At 47.0% G+C, this 18322-nt stretch overlaps 1 protein-coding gene across 1 annotated transcript in view; it reads left to right on the top strand.

Annotated features, from left to right (window-relative positions):
* The first annotated feature begins 2714 nt into the window (after nucleotides 1-2714).
* CADPS (calcium dependent secretion activator) overlaps nucleotides 2715-18322 on the top strand; it is a 434176-nt gene continuing 418568 nt past the window's right edge. The window contains exon 1 of the mRNA XM_078776828.1: nucleotides 2715-3225. Coding sequence (XP_078632954.1) covers nucleotides 2851-3225 — 375 coding nt within the window. The 5' untranslated portion in view covers nucleotides 2715-2850. The remainder of the gene's footprint in view (nucleotides 3226-18322) is intronic.

The raw sequence follows: 18322 nt of genomic DNA, 5'->3' as shown, positions 1-18322 counted from the left end.
CTTTGAGGTTTCCACATTGAATACCTGTGGCACGTTTTGGCCAACGTTCAGGAATCGGGTCTAGTAATTGTTAATAGTTCGTGCCGCGGTTGCTAAAAACCGCTCGGCAATTAACATCTGTCCGCGGTACGAACGGGGCTGTGCACCTGCCTTTCCGGTGGTAGCTGGGCAATGTCAGGGACCACGTCGGTCAGTTATAGAAGAGGGGATTAATCCCCCCTCTAAGGGGAACAGAGGCCGACGTTGGGTTCCGTAACAATATATATCACTTTTGGCAAAAACTATACAAGGAGTCATATTTTAGGTACATGGTACTAAAAGTTGGTCAAATTGAGTGGAATTATTTGTCAGGAATGATCTATGTCTTATTCATTCAATGTTGCCACACCTCTCTTGCAATGGACGTTTGCCCTGAAGCTCATACCAGGTCAGTATAATCAGTCTCCCCCAAAGGGGACGCGAGACTATTGCAACGCCGCTGTCTGCCTGTGTGTTTGTGAGTGTGTGTGTCCGCGTGTAGTCTGCGTCTACATATTTTCGCTTTAAAAATATTTTTCGCTGCAATTGTTTGTCCGATCGATGCAAAACTTGAAAAATCAAAGGAGTGACTCTCCATGGTAATATTTTTTATTATTAACTCTGACATCAGAGGTCACATGGTATGGCAACCATATTGGAATAAAGGGAAAAAATGCACATCGTTTTCTCTGAAACCACTTAACGAAAAAAATTGAAACTTGGCATATGTGTCAACTCCCCGTGGGATATAAAGGGTGATAATGATGACAACATCTGTGAAGTAGTATTCCAGCCATAAATGGTTGAATCGAAATCTTTATCCAATAAAAATCTTAAACTTCATTTATCTGATCTATAACTCGATGTGAGCGAATAATAAAATGTATTACGTTATCGGTCACGTGGTCTGGTGGCCATATTGGATTAAAAATAAAAACATAAAAAACCTTCTTCTCCAGAACCACTTAACAGATTGATGCGAAACTTTAGATATATGATCGACTGGTCATGGGGAATATAGTTTGAAAATTATTTAATATCCACCTTCATTGACGCAATTTAGCATTTATGTGCACAAAATGTTTGTTAAGTGTCATAATAATTAATCAACTAGAACGGCACTCAGTGGAGAGCATACCTCGGCCTGGTTGGTCATGCACACAATGGTGAAGAATCACTTTAAAAAGTAAATAATTCTCATATCCGAATCCATATTCAGATCTTCACCAAAATCGAATCACATCGTTCTTGTCAGACACCCAACCGGTCCACAAAGTTTTGTCCAAATCCGTCCACCACTTTTTGAGATATCCTGCTATGTATCGTTTTAGTCCTATCTCCCAATAATAATAATAATAATGCATTTATTTTATATAGCGCTTTTCAGGAAGCCCAAAGACGCTTTGACAGAGTGCAAAACATAACGCATAGCAAAACATAAAGACAATTGCAAAAAAAGAAGAATCAATAGGGAAATATTCAAAGCACAAAGGAGGGAGAAGGAGAGGAGATAGTCAGGGGTTAGATGCTGTGGGTTAAATGTTGAATGCAGTGTTGAACAGGTGGGTCTTGAGTGATGTTTTGAATGTGGTGAGTGAGGAGGAGTCTCTGATGGTGTGAGGTAGCGAGTTCCAGAGGGTGGGAGCAGCGATGGAGAAGGCCCTGTCCCCCCAGGATCTAAATTTGGTCCGGATGGGGGGGGTCAGGAGGTTGGTACCAGCAGAGCGGAGGTTGCGGGTGGGAGTGTGTCTGGAGAGGAGGTCAGCCAGGTAGGATGGGGCCAGGTTATGGAGGGCTTTGTAGGTCAAGAGGAGGATTTTGTACTGGATTCTCTGGGAGATGGGGAGCCAGTGAAGCTTGTAAAGGACGGGGGTGATGTGGTCACGGGTCCGGGAATGGGTGAGTAGACGGGCAGCGGAGTTCTGAATGTATTGGAGTTTATTGGTGATTGTTGAGGGTGAACCATAAAGGAGGCTATTGCAGTAGTGGTGAGGAATCACTAAAAATTCTAGTAGCCGGATCCGAATCCTCACCAAAATCTAATCATTTCCTCCTTGTCACATACGCTACATCTCTGCCAAATTTTGTCTGAATCCGTCAACAACTTTTTGAGATATTTTATTCACACCAGAACAGACAAACAAACAAAAGACACACGAACAAACGGAAAGGATTGAGACACAAAGTTCATCTATTTATTATGTATGCTCACGGTAAATATTTCCACCATATTTGCACACGTACTAAATGGAAAGTTTCCAAAATGGTTGCTGGCTTTTTAAATTTCGTAAATTCAGAACTCGAGGCTCATGGAGTCATGGGGAACTATTAAGGGACAGATCATTTGGAGGGCAGCAGTTTCACTTCTCAACTTCCCCCATCATTTTAATCACGTCCCTTTGGCTTAAACCCCTCCCCGAGAGGCGACTCGCGCAGAGGGAAAAGAAAAGACTCGACGAGAGGGAGGAGACTCACTGAGAGGGAGGAGAGTCAGCGAGAGGGAGGAGAGTCGCCGGGAGGGAGGAGACTCGCCGAATGGGAGGAGACTAGCAAAGAGAGAGAAGGAGGAGACTCGCCGAGAGGGAGGAGACTCGCCGAGAGGGAGGAGACTCACCGAGAGGGAGGAGACTCACCGAGAGGGAGGAGAGTCGCCGGGAGGGAGGAGACTCGCCGAATGGGAGGAGACTAGCAAAGAGAGAGAAGGAGGAGACTCGCGGAGGGGGAGGGGTTGACGCGCGCGCTCCGCGGGACGAACACGCCCCAAAAGGACGCGGAAAGATTAGTGGCAAAGAGCCGTCCCGAGTGGAACGAGAAGACAGCGAGAAAGGAGCGATGTTGGATCCATCGTCGAGCGAGGAAGAGTCTGACGACGCTCGTGAGACCGAGCACTCCTCGGCGGCTCCCCGGTCAGCTGCGTCCTCGGCGAGACTGCTCCCGCCGCAGTCCGGAGTCGCCCTCGCCGCTGCTCCAGGAGGTCGAACCGGGCAGAGCATCACTGGCTCAGGTCCTCTTCCTGGGGTCTCCACAGTCAGTCCGGCATGTGCGTCTCTGGCAGAGCCGGAGAGTCCCGCAGCGGAACCGGACGATCCTCACCGAACACAGGACGAGCACAAGCGGCGTCTCCAGCTGTACGTGTTCGTGCTGCGGTGCGTGGCGTACCCGTTCAACGCACGTCAACCCACCGACATGGCGCGCAGGCAGCTCAAGGTGGGTCCATCCCACACTCTGCACTGGTTATGCACCAACAAAGACCGTTATCAACGCACCCTCTCCTCTCTCTGCACCGGAACCGCACCACATCCTCCCCCTCCCATCCCCCTGCACCGGAACCGCACCGCATCCTTCCCATGCACCGGAACCGCACCGCACCCTCTCCCTGCACCGTAACCGCACCGCACCCTCTCCCTGCACCGTAACCGCACCGCACCCTCTCCCTGCACCGGAACCGCACCGCACCCTCTCCCTGCACCGGAACCGCACCGCACCCTCTCCCTGCACCGGAACCGCACCGCACCCTCTCCCTGCACCGGAACCGCACCGCACCCTCTCCCTGCACCGGAACCGCACCGCACCCTCTCCCTGCACCGGAACCGCACCGCACCCTCTCCCTGCACCGGAACCGCACCGCACCCTCTCCCTGCACCGGAACCGCACCGCACCCTCTCCCTGCACCGGAACCGCACCCTCCCCCTCCCCTCCTCCTCCCCCTGCACCGGAACCGCACCGCACCCTCCCCCTCCCCCTCCCCCTCCTCCTCCCCCTGCACCGGAACCGCACCGCACCGCAGCCTCCCCCTCCCCCTCCCACCCCCCTACCCCCTGCACCGGAACCGCACCGCATCCTTCCCATGCACCGGAACCGCACCGCATCCTCCACCTGCACCGGACCGCACCGCATCCTTCCCATGCACCGGAACCGCACCGCATCCTCCCCCTGCACTGTAACCGCACCGCACCCTCTCCCTGCACCGTAACCGCACCGCACCCTATCCCTGCACCGGAACCGCACCGCACCGCACCCTCTCCCTGCACCGTAACCGCACCGCACCCTCTCCCTGCACCGTAACCGCACCGCACCCTCTCCCTGCATCGTAATCGCACCGCACCCTCTCCCTGCACCGGAACCACACCGCATCCTCCCCCTGCACCGGAACCGCACCGCATCCTCCCCCTGCACCGGAACCGCACCGCATCCTCCCCCTGCACTGTAACCGCACCGCACCCTCTCCCTGCACCGTAACCGCACCACACCCTCTCCCTGCACCGTAACTGCACCGCACCCTCTCCCTGCACCGTAATCGCACCGCACCCTCCCCCTGCACCGGAACCGCACCGCATCCTCCCCCTGCACCGGAACCGCACCGCATCCTCCCCCTGCACCGGAACCGCACCGCATCCTCCCCCTGCACCGGAACCGCACCGCATCCTCTCCCTGCACCAGAATCGCACCGCACCCTCTCCCTGCACCGGAACCGCACCGCACCCTCTCCCTGCACCGGAACCGCACCGCACCCTCTCCCTGCACCGGAACCGCACAGCACCCTCTCCCTGCACCGGAACCGCACCGCATCCTCTCCCTGCATCGGAACCGCACCGCATCCTAACCCTGCACCGGAACCGCACCGCACCCTCTCCTTGCACCGGAACCGCACCACATCCTCCCCCTGCACCGGAACAGCACCGCACCCTCTCCCTGCACCGGGACCACACAGCGTCCTCCCTCTGCACCGGGACCACACAGCATCCTCCCTCTGCACCGGGACCACACAGCATCCTCTCCCTGCACCGGGACCACACAGCATCCTCTCCCTGCACCGGGACCGCACAGCATCCTCTGTCTGCACCGGGACCGCACAGCATCCTCTGTCTGCACCGGGACCGCACAGCATCCTCTGTCTGCACCGTGACCGCACAGCATCCTCTGTCTGCACCGTGACCACACAGCATCCTCTCCCTGCATCGGGACCACACAGCATCCTCTCCCTGCACCGGGACCACACAGCATCCTCTGTCTGCACCGGGACCACACAGCATCCTCTGTCTGCACCGGGACCACACAGCATCCTCTCCCTGCACCGGGACCACACAGCATCCTCTGTCTGCACCGGGACCACACAGCATCCTCTCCCTGCACCAGGACCACACAGCATCCTCTGTCTGCACCGGGACCACACAGCAGCCGCTCCCTGCACCGGGACCACACAGCATCCTCTGTCTGCACCGGGACCACACAGCATCCTCTCCCTGCACCGGGGCCACACAACATCCTCTCCCTGCACCGGGATCATACAGCATCCTCTCCCTGCACCGGGATCATACAGCATCCTCTCCCTGCACCGGGACCACACAGCATCCTCTCCCTGCACCGGGATCATACAGCATCCTCTCCCTGCACCGGGATCATACAGCATCCTCTCCCTGCACCGGGGCCACACAACATCCTCTCCCTGCACCGGGATCATACAGCATCCTCTCCCTGCACCGGGATCATACAGCATCCTCTCCCTGCACCGGGACCACACAGCATCCTCTCCCTGCACCGGGATCATACAGCATCCTCTCCCTGCACCGGGATCACACAGCATCCTCTCTCTCTGCACCGGGACCACAGAGCACCCTCTCTCTCTCCACCGGGACCACACAGCACCCTCTCTCTCTGCACCGGGACCACACAGCATCCTCCCTCTGCCCCGGGACCACACAGCATCCTCTCTCTCTGCACCGGGACCACACAGCATCCTCTCTCTCTGCACCGGGACCACAGAGCACCCTCTCTCTCTGCACCGGGACAACACAGCATCCTCTCTCTCTGCACCGGGACCACAGAGCATCCTCTCTCTCTGCACCGGGACCGCACAGCATCCTCTCTCTCTGCACCGGGACCGCACAGCATCCTCTGTCTGCACCAGGACCACACAGCATCCTCTCTCTCTGCACCGGGACCGCACAGCATCCTCTCTCTCTGCACCGGGACCACAGATCACCCTCTCTCTCTGCACCGGGACCGCACAGCACCCTCTCTCTCTGCACCGGGACCACAGAGCACCCTCTCTCTCTGCACCGGGACCACACAGCACCCTCTCTCTCTCCACCGGGACCACACAGCACCCTCTCTCTCTGCACCGGGACCACACAGCATCCTTCCTCTGCCCCGGGACCACACAGCATCATATCCTCTCTCTCTGCACCGGGACCACACAGCATCCTCTCTCTCTGCACCGGGACCACAGAGCACCCTCTCTCTCTGCACCGGGACCACAGAGCACCCTCCCTCTCTGCACCGGGACCACACAGCATCCTCCCTCTGCCCCGGGACCACACAGCATTCTCTCTCTGCACCGGAACCACCGCACGGGGTCCTGGTTCCTCCCCCCCCCCCCCTCCGCGAAGGTATCACAACACACGGGGTTCTTCCCCTCCTCCTCCCCGCCACCCCCCTCCCCCTCTCCCGAAGGTAATACGCGAGCCCTCCCTCCACGTCGAGACCGCACGGCATCATATTTTGTTTGCATGGACAACAGAACATCCTCACTCATCAACACAAAACTTAAACACTGCACACCTCGCGTGCTTATGCTGCTGCACCCGTGGGTAGCGCTTTCAGGATTCCCACTCTGCACCCCCGAGGTCCGTTAGATATTGTTATTGTAACAAACACAATTATTACATTTCGGTTTTATCTCGAAACTGTCGCTCGCTTCTTGTGAAGGGACATCTTGGTGCTTTTGGTTCTTATTGTTGTTGATTGTCCTCAACGTTCCTTTTGTTTTACCAACGTTTTAGTGTTATTGTAATTCTGCATTTTAGGTACGTCCTGTTGTGGTGAAATGTCATGGAACTTTGCATGTGTAATGGTGCTGTGGTTAGGTCATGCAGGTGAGGGTGGATAGTGTGTAATGGTGCTTAGTGGATAAGGGTGCATGTGTTGATGTGTAATGGTGCTGAGTGGGTAAGGGTGCATGTGTTGATGTGTAATGGTGCTTAGTGGGTAAGGGTGCATGTGTTGATGTGTAATGGTGCTTAGTGGGTAAGGGTGCATGTGTTGATGTGTAATGGTGCTTAGTGGATAAGGGTGCATGTGTTGATGTGTAATGGTGCTTAGTGGGTAAGGGTGCATGTGTTGATGTGTAATGGTGCTCAGTGGGTAAGGGTGCATGCGTTGATGTGTAATGGTGCTTAGTGGGTAAGGGTGCATGTGTTGATGTGTAATGGTGCTTAGTGGGTAAGGGTGCATGTGTTGATGTGTAATGGTGCTTAGTGGGTAAAGGTGCATGTGTTGATGTGTAATGGTGCTTAGTGGGTAAGGGTGCATGTGTTGATGTGTAATGGTGCTTAGTGGGTAAGGGTGCATGTGTTGATGTGTAATGGTGCTTAGTGGGTAAGGGTGCATGTGTTGATGTGTAATGGTGCTTCGTGGGTAAGGGTGCATGCGTTGATGTGTAATGGTGCTTAGTGGATAAGGGTGCATGTGTTGATGTGTAATGGTGCTTAGTGGGTAAGGGTGCATGTGTTGATGTGTACTGCTTTTGGTGGTGAGCTCGCTCGTTGAGTGATTGCTTTCAGTGGTGAGCTTGCTGGTTGAGTGAATGGTAGTGGTGGTGAGCTTGCTAGTTGAGTGATTGCTTTCAGTAGTGAGCTTGCTGGTTGAGTGAATGGTAGTGGTGGTGAGCTTGCTAGTTGAGTGAATGGTAGTGGTGGTGAGCTTGCTAGTTGAGTGAATGGTTTCAGTGGTGAGCTTGCTGGTTGAGTGAATGGTAGTGGTGGTGAGCTTGCTAGTTGAGTGAATGGTTTCAGTGGTGAGCTTGCTGGTTGAGTGAATGGTTTCAGTGGTGAGCTTGCTAGTTGAGTGAATGGTTTCAGTGGTGAGCTTGCTAGTTGAGTGAATGGTTTCAGTGGTGAGCTCGCTGGTTGAGTGAATGGTAGTGGTGGTGAGCTTGCTAGTTGAGTGAATGGTTTCAGTGGTGAGCTTGCTGGTTGAGTGAATGGTAGTGGTGGTGAGCTTGCTAGTTGAGTGAATGCTTTCAGTGGTGAGCTTGCTGGTTGAGTGAATGGTAGTGGTGGTGAGCTTGCTGTTTGAGTGAATGGTTTTGGTGGTGAGCTCGCTCGTTGAGTGATTGCTTTCAGTGCTGAGCTTGCTGGTTGAGTGAATGGTTTCAGTGGTGAGCTTGCTGGTTGAGTGAATGGTAGTGGTGGTGAGCTTGCTAGTTGAGTGAATGCTTTCAGTGGTGAGCTTGCTGGTTGAGTGAATGGTAGTGGTGGTGAGCTTGCTGGTTGAGTGAATGGTAGTGGTGGTGAGCTTGCTAGTTGAGTGAATGCTTTCAGTGGTGAGCTTGCTGGTTGAGTGAATGGTAGTGGTGGTGAGCTTGCTGTTTGAGTGAATGGTTTTGGTGGTGAGCTCGCTCGTTGAGTGATTGCTTCCAGTGCTGAGCTTGCTAGTTGAGTGAATGGTAGTGGTGGTGAGCTTGCTAGTTGAGTGAATGCTTTCAGTGGTGAGCTTGCTGGTTGAGTGAATGGTAGTGGTGGTGAGCTTGCTGTTTGAGTGAATGGTTTTGGTGGTGAGCTCGCTCGTTGAGTGATTGCTTTCAGTGCTGAGCTTGCTAGTTGAGTGAATGCTTTCAGTGGTGAGCTTGCTGATTGAGTGAATGGTAGTGGTGGTGAGCTTGCTGTTTGAGTGAATGGTTTTGGTGGTGAGCTTGCTGGTTGAGTGAATGGTTTTGGTGGTGAGCTCGCGAGTTGAGTGAATGGTTTTGGTGGTGAGCTCGCTGGTTGAGTGAATTGTTTTGGTGGTGAGCTTGCTGGTTGAGTGAATGCTTTCAGTGGTGAGCTTGCTGGTTGAGTGAATGGTTTTGGTGGTGAGCTCGCTGGTTGAGTGAATGGTTTTGGTGGTGAGCTCGCCAGTTGAGTGAATGCTTTCAGTGGTGAGCTCGCTCGTTGAGTGAATGCTTTCAGTGGTGAGCTTGGTGGTTGAGTGAATGCTTTGTGGTGAGCTTGCTGGTTGAGTGAATGCTTTCAGTGGTGAGCTCGCTCGTTGAGTGAATGCTTTCAGTGGTGAGCTCGCTCGTTGAGTGAATGCTTTCAGTGGTGAGCTTGATAGTTGAGTGAATGGTTTTGGTGGTGAGCTTGCTGTTTGAGTGAATGGTTTTGGTTGTGAGCTTGCTCGTTGAGTGAATGCTTTCAGTGGTGAGCTCGCTCGTTGAGTGAATGCTTTCAGTGGTGAGCTCGCTCGTTGAGTGAATGCTTTCAGTGGTGAGCTTGCTGGTTGAGTGCTTTCAGTGGTGAGCTTGCTGGTTGAGTGAATGGTTTTGGTGGTGAGCTTGCTAGTTGAGTGAATGGTTTTGGTGGTGAGCTTGCTGGTTGAGTGAATGGTTTTGGTGGTGAGCTTGCTGGTTGAGTGAATGCTTTCAGTGGTGAGCTCGCTCGTTGAGTGAATGCTTTCAGTGGTGAGCTCGCTCGTTGAGTGAATGCTTTCAGTGGTGAGCTCGCTCGTTGAGTGAATGCTTTCAGTGGTGAGCTCGCTCGTTTAGTGAATGCTTTCGGTGGTGAGCTTGCTGGTTGAGTGAATGCTTTCAGTGGTGAGCTTGCTGGTTGAGTGAATGGTTTTGGTGGTGAGCTTGCTCGTTGAGTGAATGGTTTTGGTGGTGAGCTTGCTAGTTGAGTGAATGGTTTTGGTGGTGAGCTTGCTGGTTGAGTGAATGGTTTTGGTGGTGAGCTTGCTAGTTGAGTGAATGGTTTTTGTCGTGAGCTCACTCGTTGAGTGAATGGTTTTGGTGGTGAGCTTGCTGGTTGAGTGAATGGTTTTGGTGGTGAGCTTTCTCATTGAGTGAATGCTTTCAGTGGTGAGCTCGCTCGTTGAGTGAATGCTTTCAGTGGTGAGCTTGGTGGTTGAGTGAATGCTTTCAGTGGTGAGCTTGCTGGTTGAGTGAATGCTTTCAGTGGTGAGCTTGCTGGTTGAGTGAATGGTTTTGGTGGTGAGCTTGCTAGTTGAGTGAATGGTTTTGGTCGTGAGCTCGCTCGTTAAGTGAATGGTTTTGGTGGTGAGCTTGCTGGTTGAGTGAATGCTTGCAGTGGTGAGCTTGCTTGTTGAGTGAATGGTTTTGGTGGTGAGCTTGCTGGTTGAGTGAATGCTTTCAGTGGTGAGCTTGCTGGTTGAGTGAATGCTTTCAGTGGTGTGTTTGCTGGTTGAGTGAATGGTTTTGGTTGTGAGCTTGCTGGTTGAGTGAATGCTTTCAGTGGTGAGCTTGCTGGTTGAGTGAATGGTTTTGGTGGTTTGCTCGCTGGTTGAGTGAATGCTTTTGGTGGTGAGCTTGCTGGTTGAGTGAATGGTTTTGGTGGTGAGCTTGCTGGTTGAGTGAATGCTTTCAGTGGTGAGCTTGCTAGTTGAGTGAATGGTTTTGGTGGTGAGCTTGCTGGTTGAGTGAATGGTTTTGGTGGTGAGCTTGCTGGTTGAGTGAATGGTTTTGGTGGTGAGCTTGCTGGTTGAGTGAATGCTTTCAGTGGTGAGCTCGCTGGTTGAGTGAATGCTTTCAGTGGTGAGCTTGCTGGTTGAGTGAATGGTTTTGGTTGTGAGCTTTCTGGTTGAGTGAATGCTTTCAGTGGTGAGCTTGCTGGTTGAGTGAATGGTTTTGGTGGTTTGCTCGCTGGTTGAGTGAATGGTTTTGGTGGTGAGCTTGCTGGTTGAGTGAATGCTTTCAGTGGTGAGCTTGCTAGTTGAGTGAATGGTTTTGGTTGTGAGCTTGCTCGTTGAGTGAATGGTTTTGGTTGTGAGCTTGCTGGTTGAGTGAATTGTTTCAGTGGTGAGCTTGCTGGTTGAGTGAATGGTTTCAGTGGTGAGCTTGCTGGTTGAGTGAATGGTTTCAGTGGTGAGCTTGCTGGTTGAGTGAATGGTTTCAGTGGTGAGCTTGCTCGTTGAGTGAATGGTTTCAGTGGTGAGCTTTCTGGTTAAGTGAATGGTTTTAGTGGTGAGCTTGCTGGTTGAGTGAATGCTTTCAGTGGTGAGCTCACTGGTTGAGTGAATGGTTTTGTTTGTAAGCTCACCAATCAATCATCAATAATACACACTCACTAAACAATCCTCAAAAACACACATTCACCAATCAACCCTCAATAACAAATGCTCACCACTCAGTCCTCAAAAACACACACTCACCAATCAATCCTCAATAACACAAACCCATCAATCTTCAGTACATACTCACCAATCAATTCTCAATCACACACACTCATCAATCAATTCTCAGTAACACACCAATCATTTTTCAATAACACATACTCACCAATCAATTCTCAATAACACATACTCACCAATCAATTCTCAATAACACATACTCACCAATCAATTCTCAATAACACATACTCACCAATCAATTCTCAATAACACATGCTCACCAATCATTTCTCAATAACACACTCACCAATCAATTCTCAACAACACATCCTCAACAATCAATTCTCAATAACGCATACTCACCAATCAATTCTCAATAACACATACTCACCAAGCAATTCTCAATAACACATACTCACCAATCAATTCTCAATAACACATACTCACCAATCAATTCTCAATAACACATACTCACCAAACAATTCTCAGTAACACACACTCACCAATCAATTCTCAATAACACACAGTCATCAATCAATTCTCAATAACACATACTCACCAATCAATTCTCAATAACACATACTGACCAATCAATTCTCAATAACACATACTCACCAATCAATTCTCAGAAACACACACTCACCAATCAATTCTCAATAACACATGCTCATCAATCAATTCTCAATAACACATACTCATCAATCAATTCTCAATAACACATACTCACCAATCAATTCTCAATAACACCGACACACCCATCAATCCTCAATCGTACACACTCACCAATCTATTCTCAAGAACACATACTCAACAATCAATTCTCAATAACACAAACTCAACAATCAATTCTCAATAACACAAACTCACCAATCAATTCTCAATAACACACACTCACCAATCAAGTCTCAATAACACATAGTCATCAATCAATTCTCAATAACACATACTCACCAATCTATTCTCAACAACACATACTCACCAATCAATTCTCAATAACACAGACACACCCATCAATCCTCAATAGTACATACTCACCAATCCATCCTCAATAGCACATACTCACCAATCAATTCTCAATCACACACACTCACCAATGAATTCTCAATAAGACACACTCACCAATCTATTCTCAATAACACATACTCACCAATCTATTCTCAATAACACATACTCACCAATCAATTCTCAATAACACAGACACACCCATCAATCCTCAATAGTACATACTCACCAATCCATCCTCAATAGTACATACTCACTAATCAATTCTCAATCATACACACTCACCAATGAATTTTCGATAAGACACACTCACCAATCAATTCTAAATAACACACACTCACCCATCACACACACTCACCAATCTATTCTCAATAACACACACTCACCCATCACACACACTCACCAATCAATTCTCAATAAGACACACTCACCCATCACACACACTCACCAATCTATTCGCAAGAACACGTACTCAACAATCAATTCTCAAAAACACATACTCACCAATCAATTCTCAATAACACGCACTCATCAATCAATTCTCAGTAACACACACTCACCAATCAATTCTCAATAGTACATACTCACCAATCAATTCTCAATCATGCACACTCATCAATCAATTCTCAATAATAAGACACACTCACCAATCAATTCTCAATCACACACACTCACCAATCAAATCTCAATCATACATACTCACCAATCAATTCTCAATAACACATACTCACCAATCAATTCTCAATCACACATACTCACCAATCAATTCTCAATAACACATACTCACCAATCAATTCTCAATAACACATACTCACCAATCAATTCTCAATAACACAGACTCACCAATCAATTCCCAATAAGACACACTCACCAATCAATTCTCAATCACACACACTCACCAATCAATTCTCAATCACACACACTCATCAATCAATTCTCAGTAACACACCAATCATTTCTCAAAAACACATACTCACCAATCAATTCTCAATCACACATACTCACCAATCAATTCTCAATAACACATACTCACCAATCAATTCTCAATAACACAGATTCACCAATCAATTCCCAATAAGACACACTCACCAATCAATTCTCAATCGCACACACTCACCAATCAATTCTCAATCACACACACTCATCAATCAATTCTCAGTAACACACCAATCATTTCTCAATAACACATACTCACCAATCAATTCTCAATAACACATACTCACCAATCAATTCTCAATAACACATACTCACCAATCAATTCTCAATAACACATACTCAACAATAAATTCTCAATAACACATACTCACCAATCAATTCTCAATAATACACACTCACCAATAGATTCTCAATAACACATGCTCACCAATCATTTCTCAATAACACACTCACCAATCATTTCTCAACAACACATCCTCACCAATCAATTCTCAATAACGCATACTCACCAATCAATTCTCAATAATACATACTCACCAAGCAATTCTCAATAGCACATACTCACCAATCAATTCTCAATAACACATACTCACCAATCAATTCTCGATAACACATACTCACCAATCAATTCTCAGTAACACATAGTCATCAATCAATTCTCAATAACACATACTCACCAATCAATTCTCAATAACACATAGTCATCAATCAATTCTCAATAACACATACTCACCAATCAATTCTCAATAACACATACTGACCAATCAATTCTCAATAACACATACTCACCAATCAATATTCTCAGAAACACACACTCACCAATCAATTCTCAATAACACATACTCATCAATCAATTCTCAATAACACATACTCATCAATCAATTCTCAATCACACATACTCACCAATCAATTCTTAATAACACATACTCACCAAACAATTCTCAATAACACATACTCACCAATCAATTCTCAATAACACAGACTCACCAATCAATTCCCAATAAGACACTCACCAATCAATTCTCAATCACACACACTCACCAATCAATTCTCAATCACACACACTCACCAATCAATTCTCAATCACATACACTCATCAATCAATTCTCAGTAACACACCAATCATTTCTCAATAACACATACTCACCAATCAATTCTCAATAACACATACTCACCAATCAATTCTCAATAACACATACTCACCAATCAATTCTCAATAACACATACTCACCAATCAATTCTCAATAACACATACTCACCAATCAATTCTCAATAACACATACTCACCAATCAATTCTCAATAATACACACTCACCAATCAATTCTCAATAACACATGCTCACCAATCATTTCTCAATAACACACTCACCAATCAATTCTCAACAACACATCCTCACCAATCAATTCTCAATAATGCATACTCACCAATCAATTCTCAATAACACATACACACCAAGCAATTCTCAATAACACATACTCACCAATCAATTCTCAGTAACACACACTCACCAATCAATTCTCAATAACACATAGTCATCAATCAATTCTCAATAACACATACTCACCAATCAATTCTCAATAACACATACTGACCAATCAATTCTCAATAACACATACTCACCAATCAATTCTCAGAAACACACACTCACCAATCAATTCTCAATAACACATACTCATCAATCAATTCTCAATAACACATACTCATCAATCAATTCTCAATATCACATACTCACCAATCAATTCTCAATAACACAGACACACCCATCAATCCTCAATCGTACATACTCACCAATCAATTCTCAATCACACGCACTCACCAATGAATTCTCAATAAGACACTCACCAATCTATTCTCAAGAACACATACTCAACAATCAATTCTCAATAACACAAACTCAACAATCAATTCTCAATAACACAAACTCACCAATCAATTCTCAATAACACACACTCACCAATCAATTCTCAATAACACATCGTCATCAATCAATTCTCAATAACACATACTCACCAATCAATTCTCAACAACACAGACACACCCATCAATCCTCAATAGTACATACTCACCAATCCATCCTCAATAGTACATACTCACTAATCAATTCTCAATCATACACACTCACCAATGAATTATCGAAAAGACACACTCACCAATCAATTCTCAATAACACACACTCACCCATCACACACACTCACCAATCTATTCTCAATAACACACACTCACCCATCACACACACTCACCAATCAATTCTCAATAACACACACTCACCCATCACACACACTCACCAATCTATTCTCAAGAACACATACTCAACAATCAATTCTCAAAAACACACACTCATCAATCAATTCTCAGTAACACACACTCACCAATCAATTCTCAATAACACACACTCACCAATCAATTCTCAATAACACATAGTCATCAATCAATTATTCTCAACAACACATACTCACCAATCTATTCTCAATAACACATACTCACCAATCAATTCTCAATAACACAGATACACCCATCAATCCTCAATAGTACATACTCACCAATCCATCCTCAATAGTACATACTCACTAATCAATTCTCAATCATACACACTCACCAATGAATTCTCGATAAGACACACTCACCAATCAATTCTCAATAACACACACTCACCCATCACACACACTCACCAATCTATTCTCAATAACACACACTCACCCATCACACACACACTCACCAATCAATCTCAATAACACACACTCACCCATCACACACACTCACCAATCTATTCTCAAGAATACATACTCACCAATCAATTCTCAGTAACACACACTCACCAATCAATTCTCAATAACACATACTCATCAATTCTCAATAACACACACTCACCAATCATTTCTCACTCACACTGACCATTAAGTTATTCACCCATTTATGAGCATAATTCACTCCCCACCTAACTCATTCACCCACTCCCCTCTCTCACACGCAACTACAAAGTCTCACTCACATACTGATACCTCTCGCTCTCTCACAATGAGAATCCTCTTACACTCACTCACTTGCTCACTCTCATTTTTGAATCCACTCTCATCTCTTTGGGTTTTTCAAACGAAATCAGACATTCACTCGTTGTTAGCTCAGTGACGTCATGATGAAACCCGGTACACGATGAAAACAGCAGTTCTGTTTCAATTTGCACCCTCACGTCATTAAGATGAGTGATGATGCAAAACTGCTCGTCTGTATTGAATCATTATCCTCTAGTGTGCGTCACAGTGCCATCTTGCATCAGCCTAACGCTTTGAAACGAGCTTGTGATGAAAGTAATCTGGTTGTTCCAGCAGGTAAGATTCTCCACTCGGAGCATTCTATAAACAAACGTATATACTGTCGTACATCACACCTTCGCAACCAATTCTCAGATAATTATTCATTATTACCTACTGAAGGTGAATGGAGATTATGTTTTCACCCCTGTCTGTCTGTCGGTCTGTCTGTTTATCTGTCTGTCTGTGAGCAGGATATTTCAAAAAGTTATGGACAGATTTGGACAAAATTTGGTGGGCAGGTTGAATGTGTGACAAGGATGAAATGATTCGGTTTTGGTGAAGATCTGGATCCAGATACCAGAATTTTAAAAGTGATTCTTCCACATATAGAGATATGGCCAAAATCGATATACCGTACAGCATATTTCAAAAAGTTGGATACAGATGTTGACAAAATTTGGTGGGCAGTTTGAATGCGTGACAAGGATGAAATGATTCGGTTTTGGTGAAGATCTGGATCCAGATACCAGAATTTTTAAAGTGATTCTTCCCCATTGAGAGATATGGCCAAAACTGATATACCGTACAGCATGATATTTCAAACAAGTTGTGTACAGATGTTGACAAAATTTGGTGGGCAGGGTGAATGTGTGACAAGGATGAAATGATTCGGTTTTGGTGAAGATCTGGATCCAGATACCAGAATTTTTAAAGTGATTCTTCCCCATTGAGAGATATGGCCAAAACCGATATACCGTACAGCATGATATTTCAAACAAGTTGTGTACAGATGTTGACAAAATTTGGTGGGCAGGTTGAATGTGTGACAAGGATGAAATGATTCGGTTTTGGTGAAGATCTGGATCAAGATACGAGAATTTTAAAAGTGATTCTTCCCCATTGAGAGATATGGCCAAAATCGATGTACCGTACAGCATGATATTTCAAACAAGTTGTGTACAGATTTTGACCAAATTTTGTGGACAGGTTGAATGTGTGACAAGGATGAAATGATTCGGTTTTGGTGAAGATCTGGATCCAGATACCAGGATTTTTTAAGTGATTCTTCCCCATTGAGAGATATTGCCAAAATCGATATACCTACCATACAGCATGATATTTCAAAAGGTTGTGTACAGATTTTGACAAAACTTGTTGGATAAGTTGGGTAGGTGACAAGAACGAACCGATTCGATTTTGGTTCAGGTCCGAATCCAGATCCGGCTTATCGGTGAGATACAGAACGTAAACCGTTTAGCTTGGCGGAGGTATGCTCTCTACCGAGTGCCGTTCGAGTTTATTTATTTATTTAGAGAGCAATGTAAATGTCTCCAAGGAATCCAAGAAGCCATTAATCACAGAGGACCTCTTCTGCGTCTTTCGCAGGTGGCATTTACAGAACCTGGAGGCATCCGCATGCGAGAGTAATATTGCATCATCGTGTTTGTCGGTGTCTGTGTGCACCTGTGCACCCTTCATACAGGACGCGTGATTGGCGAACCAAAGATTTACCCGTTAAACTGCATCTCGTCTTGGCGGTAGTGACGTTGAAGTTCTCTTTTTATCGTCATCTCAGAATATCCTTTTCTGTAGGTGTCCTGCCCAAACTCTTCTTGGTCTGTGAGCACCGCTACTTGTTGGCGGTGTTCGTATGCAGCTAGTGGCTGCTGATTGCATCTTTTCCCTGGAAGCGCGTTTATGCCACTGATGCAGTGACCCAATTACCAGTGAGCTGGTACTCAATTTGCCGACCTCGGAAGGATGACAGGCTGAGTCAACCGCCCTGGCGTTAATTAAACGATCGACCGGGATTCGAACCCAGGATCCTAGGATCCCAAGCCAGCACCTTAACCGCTAAGCCAGCACCAGGCTAGCACCACCACCACTGATCCACAAGATCACAAGTGGCGATTCTTGTACGGGTCGCCAGCTCTGATCAGATTTTCTGCTTTAAAAATACCGTTTTTAATTCCTATAAATGACAACTTTGACGAGGCACCTGCCTTCTGCA

This window comes from Myxine glutinosa, chromosome 4, assembly GCF_964187855.1.
Source record: "Myxine glutinosa chromosome 4, kmMyxGlut1.1, whole genome shotgun sequence".
Classification (NCBI taxonomy): domain Eukaryota; kingdom Metazoa; phylum Chordata; class Myxini; order Myxiniformes; family Myxinidae; genus Myxine; species Myxine glutinosa.
This window is presented reverse-complemented; position numbering and strand designations above follow the sequence as displayed.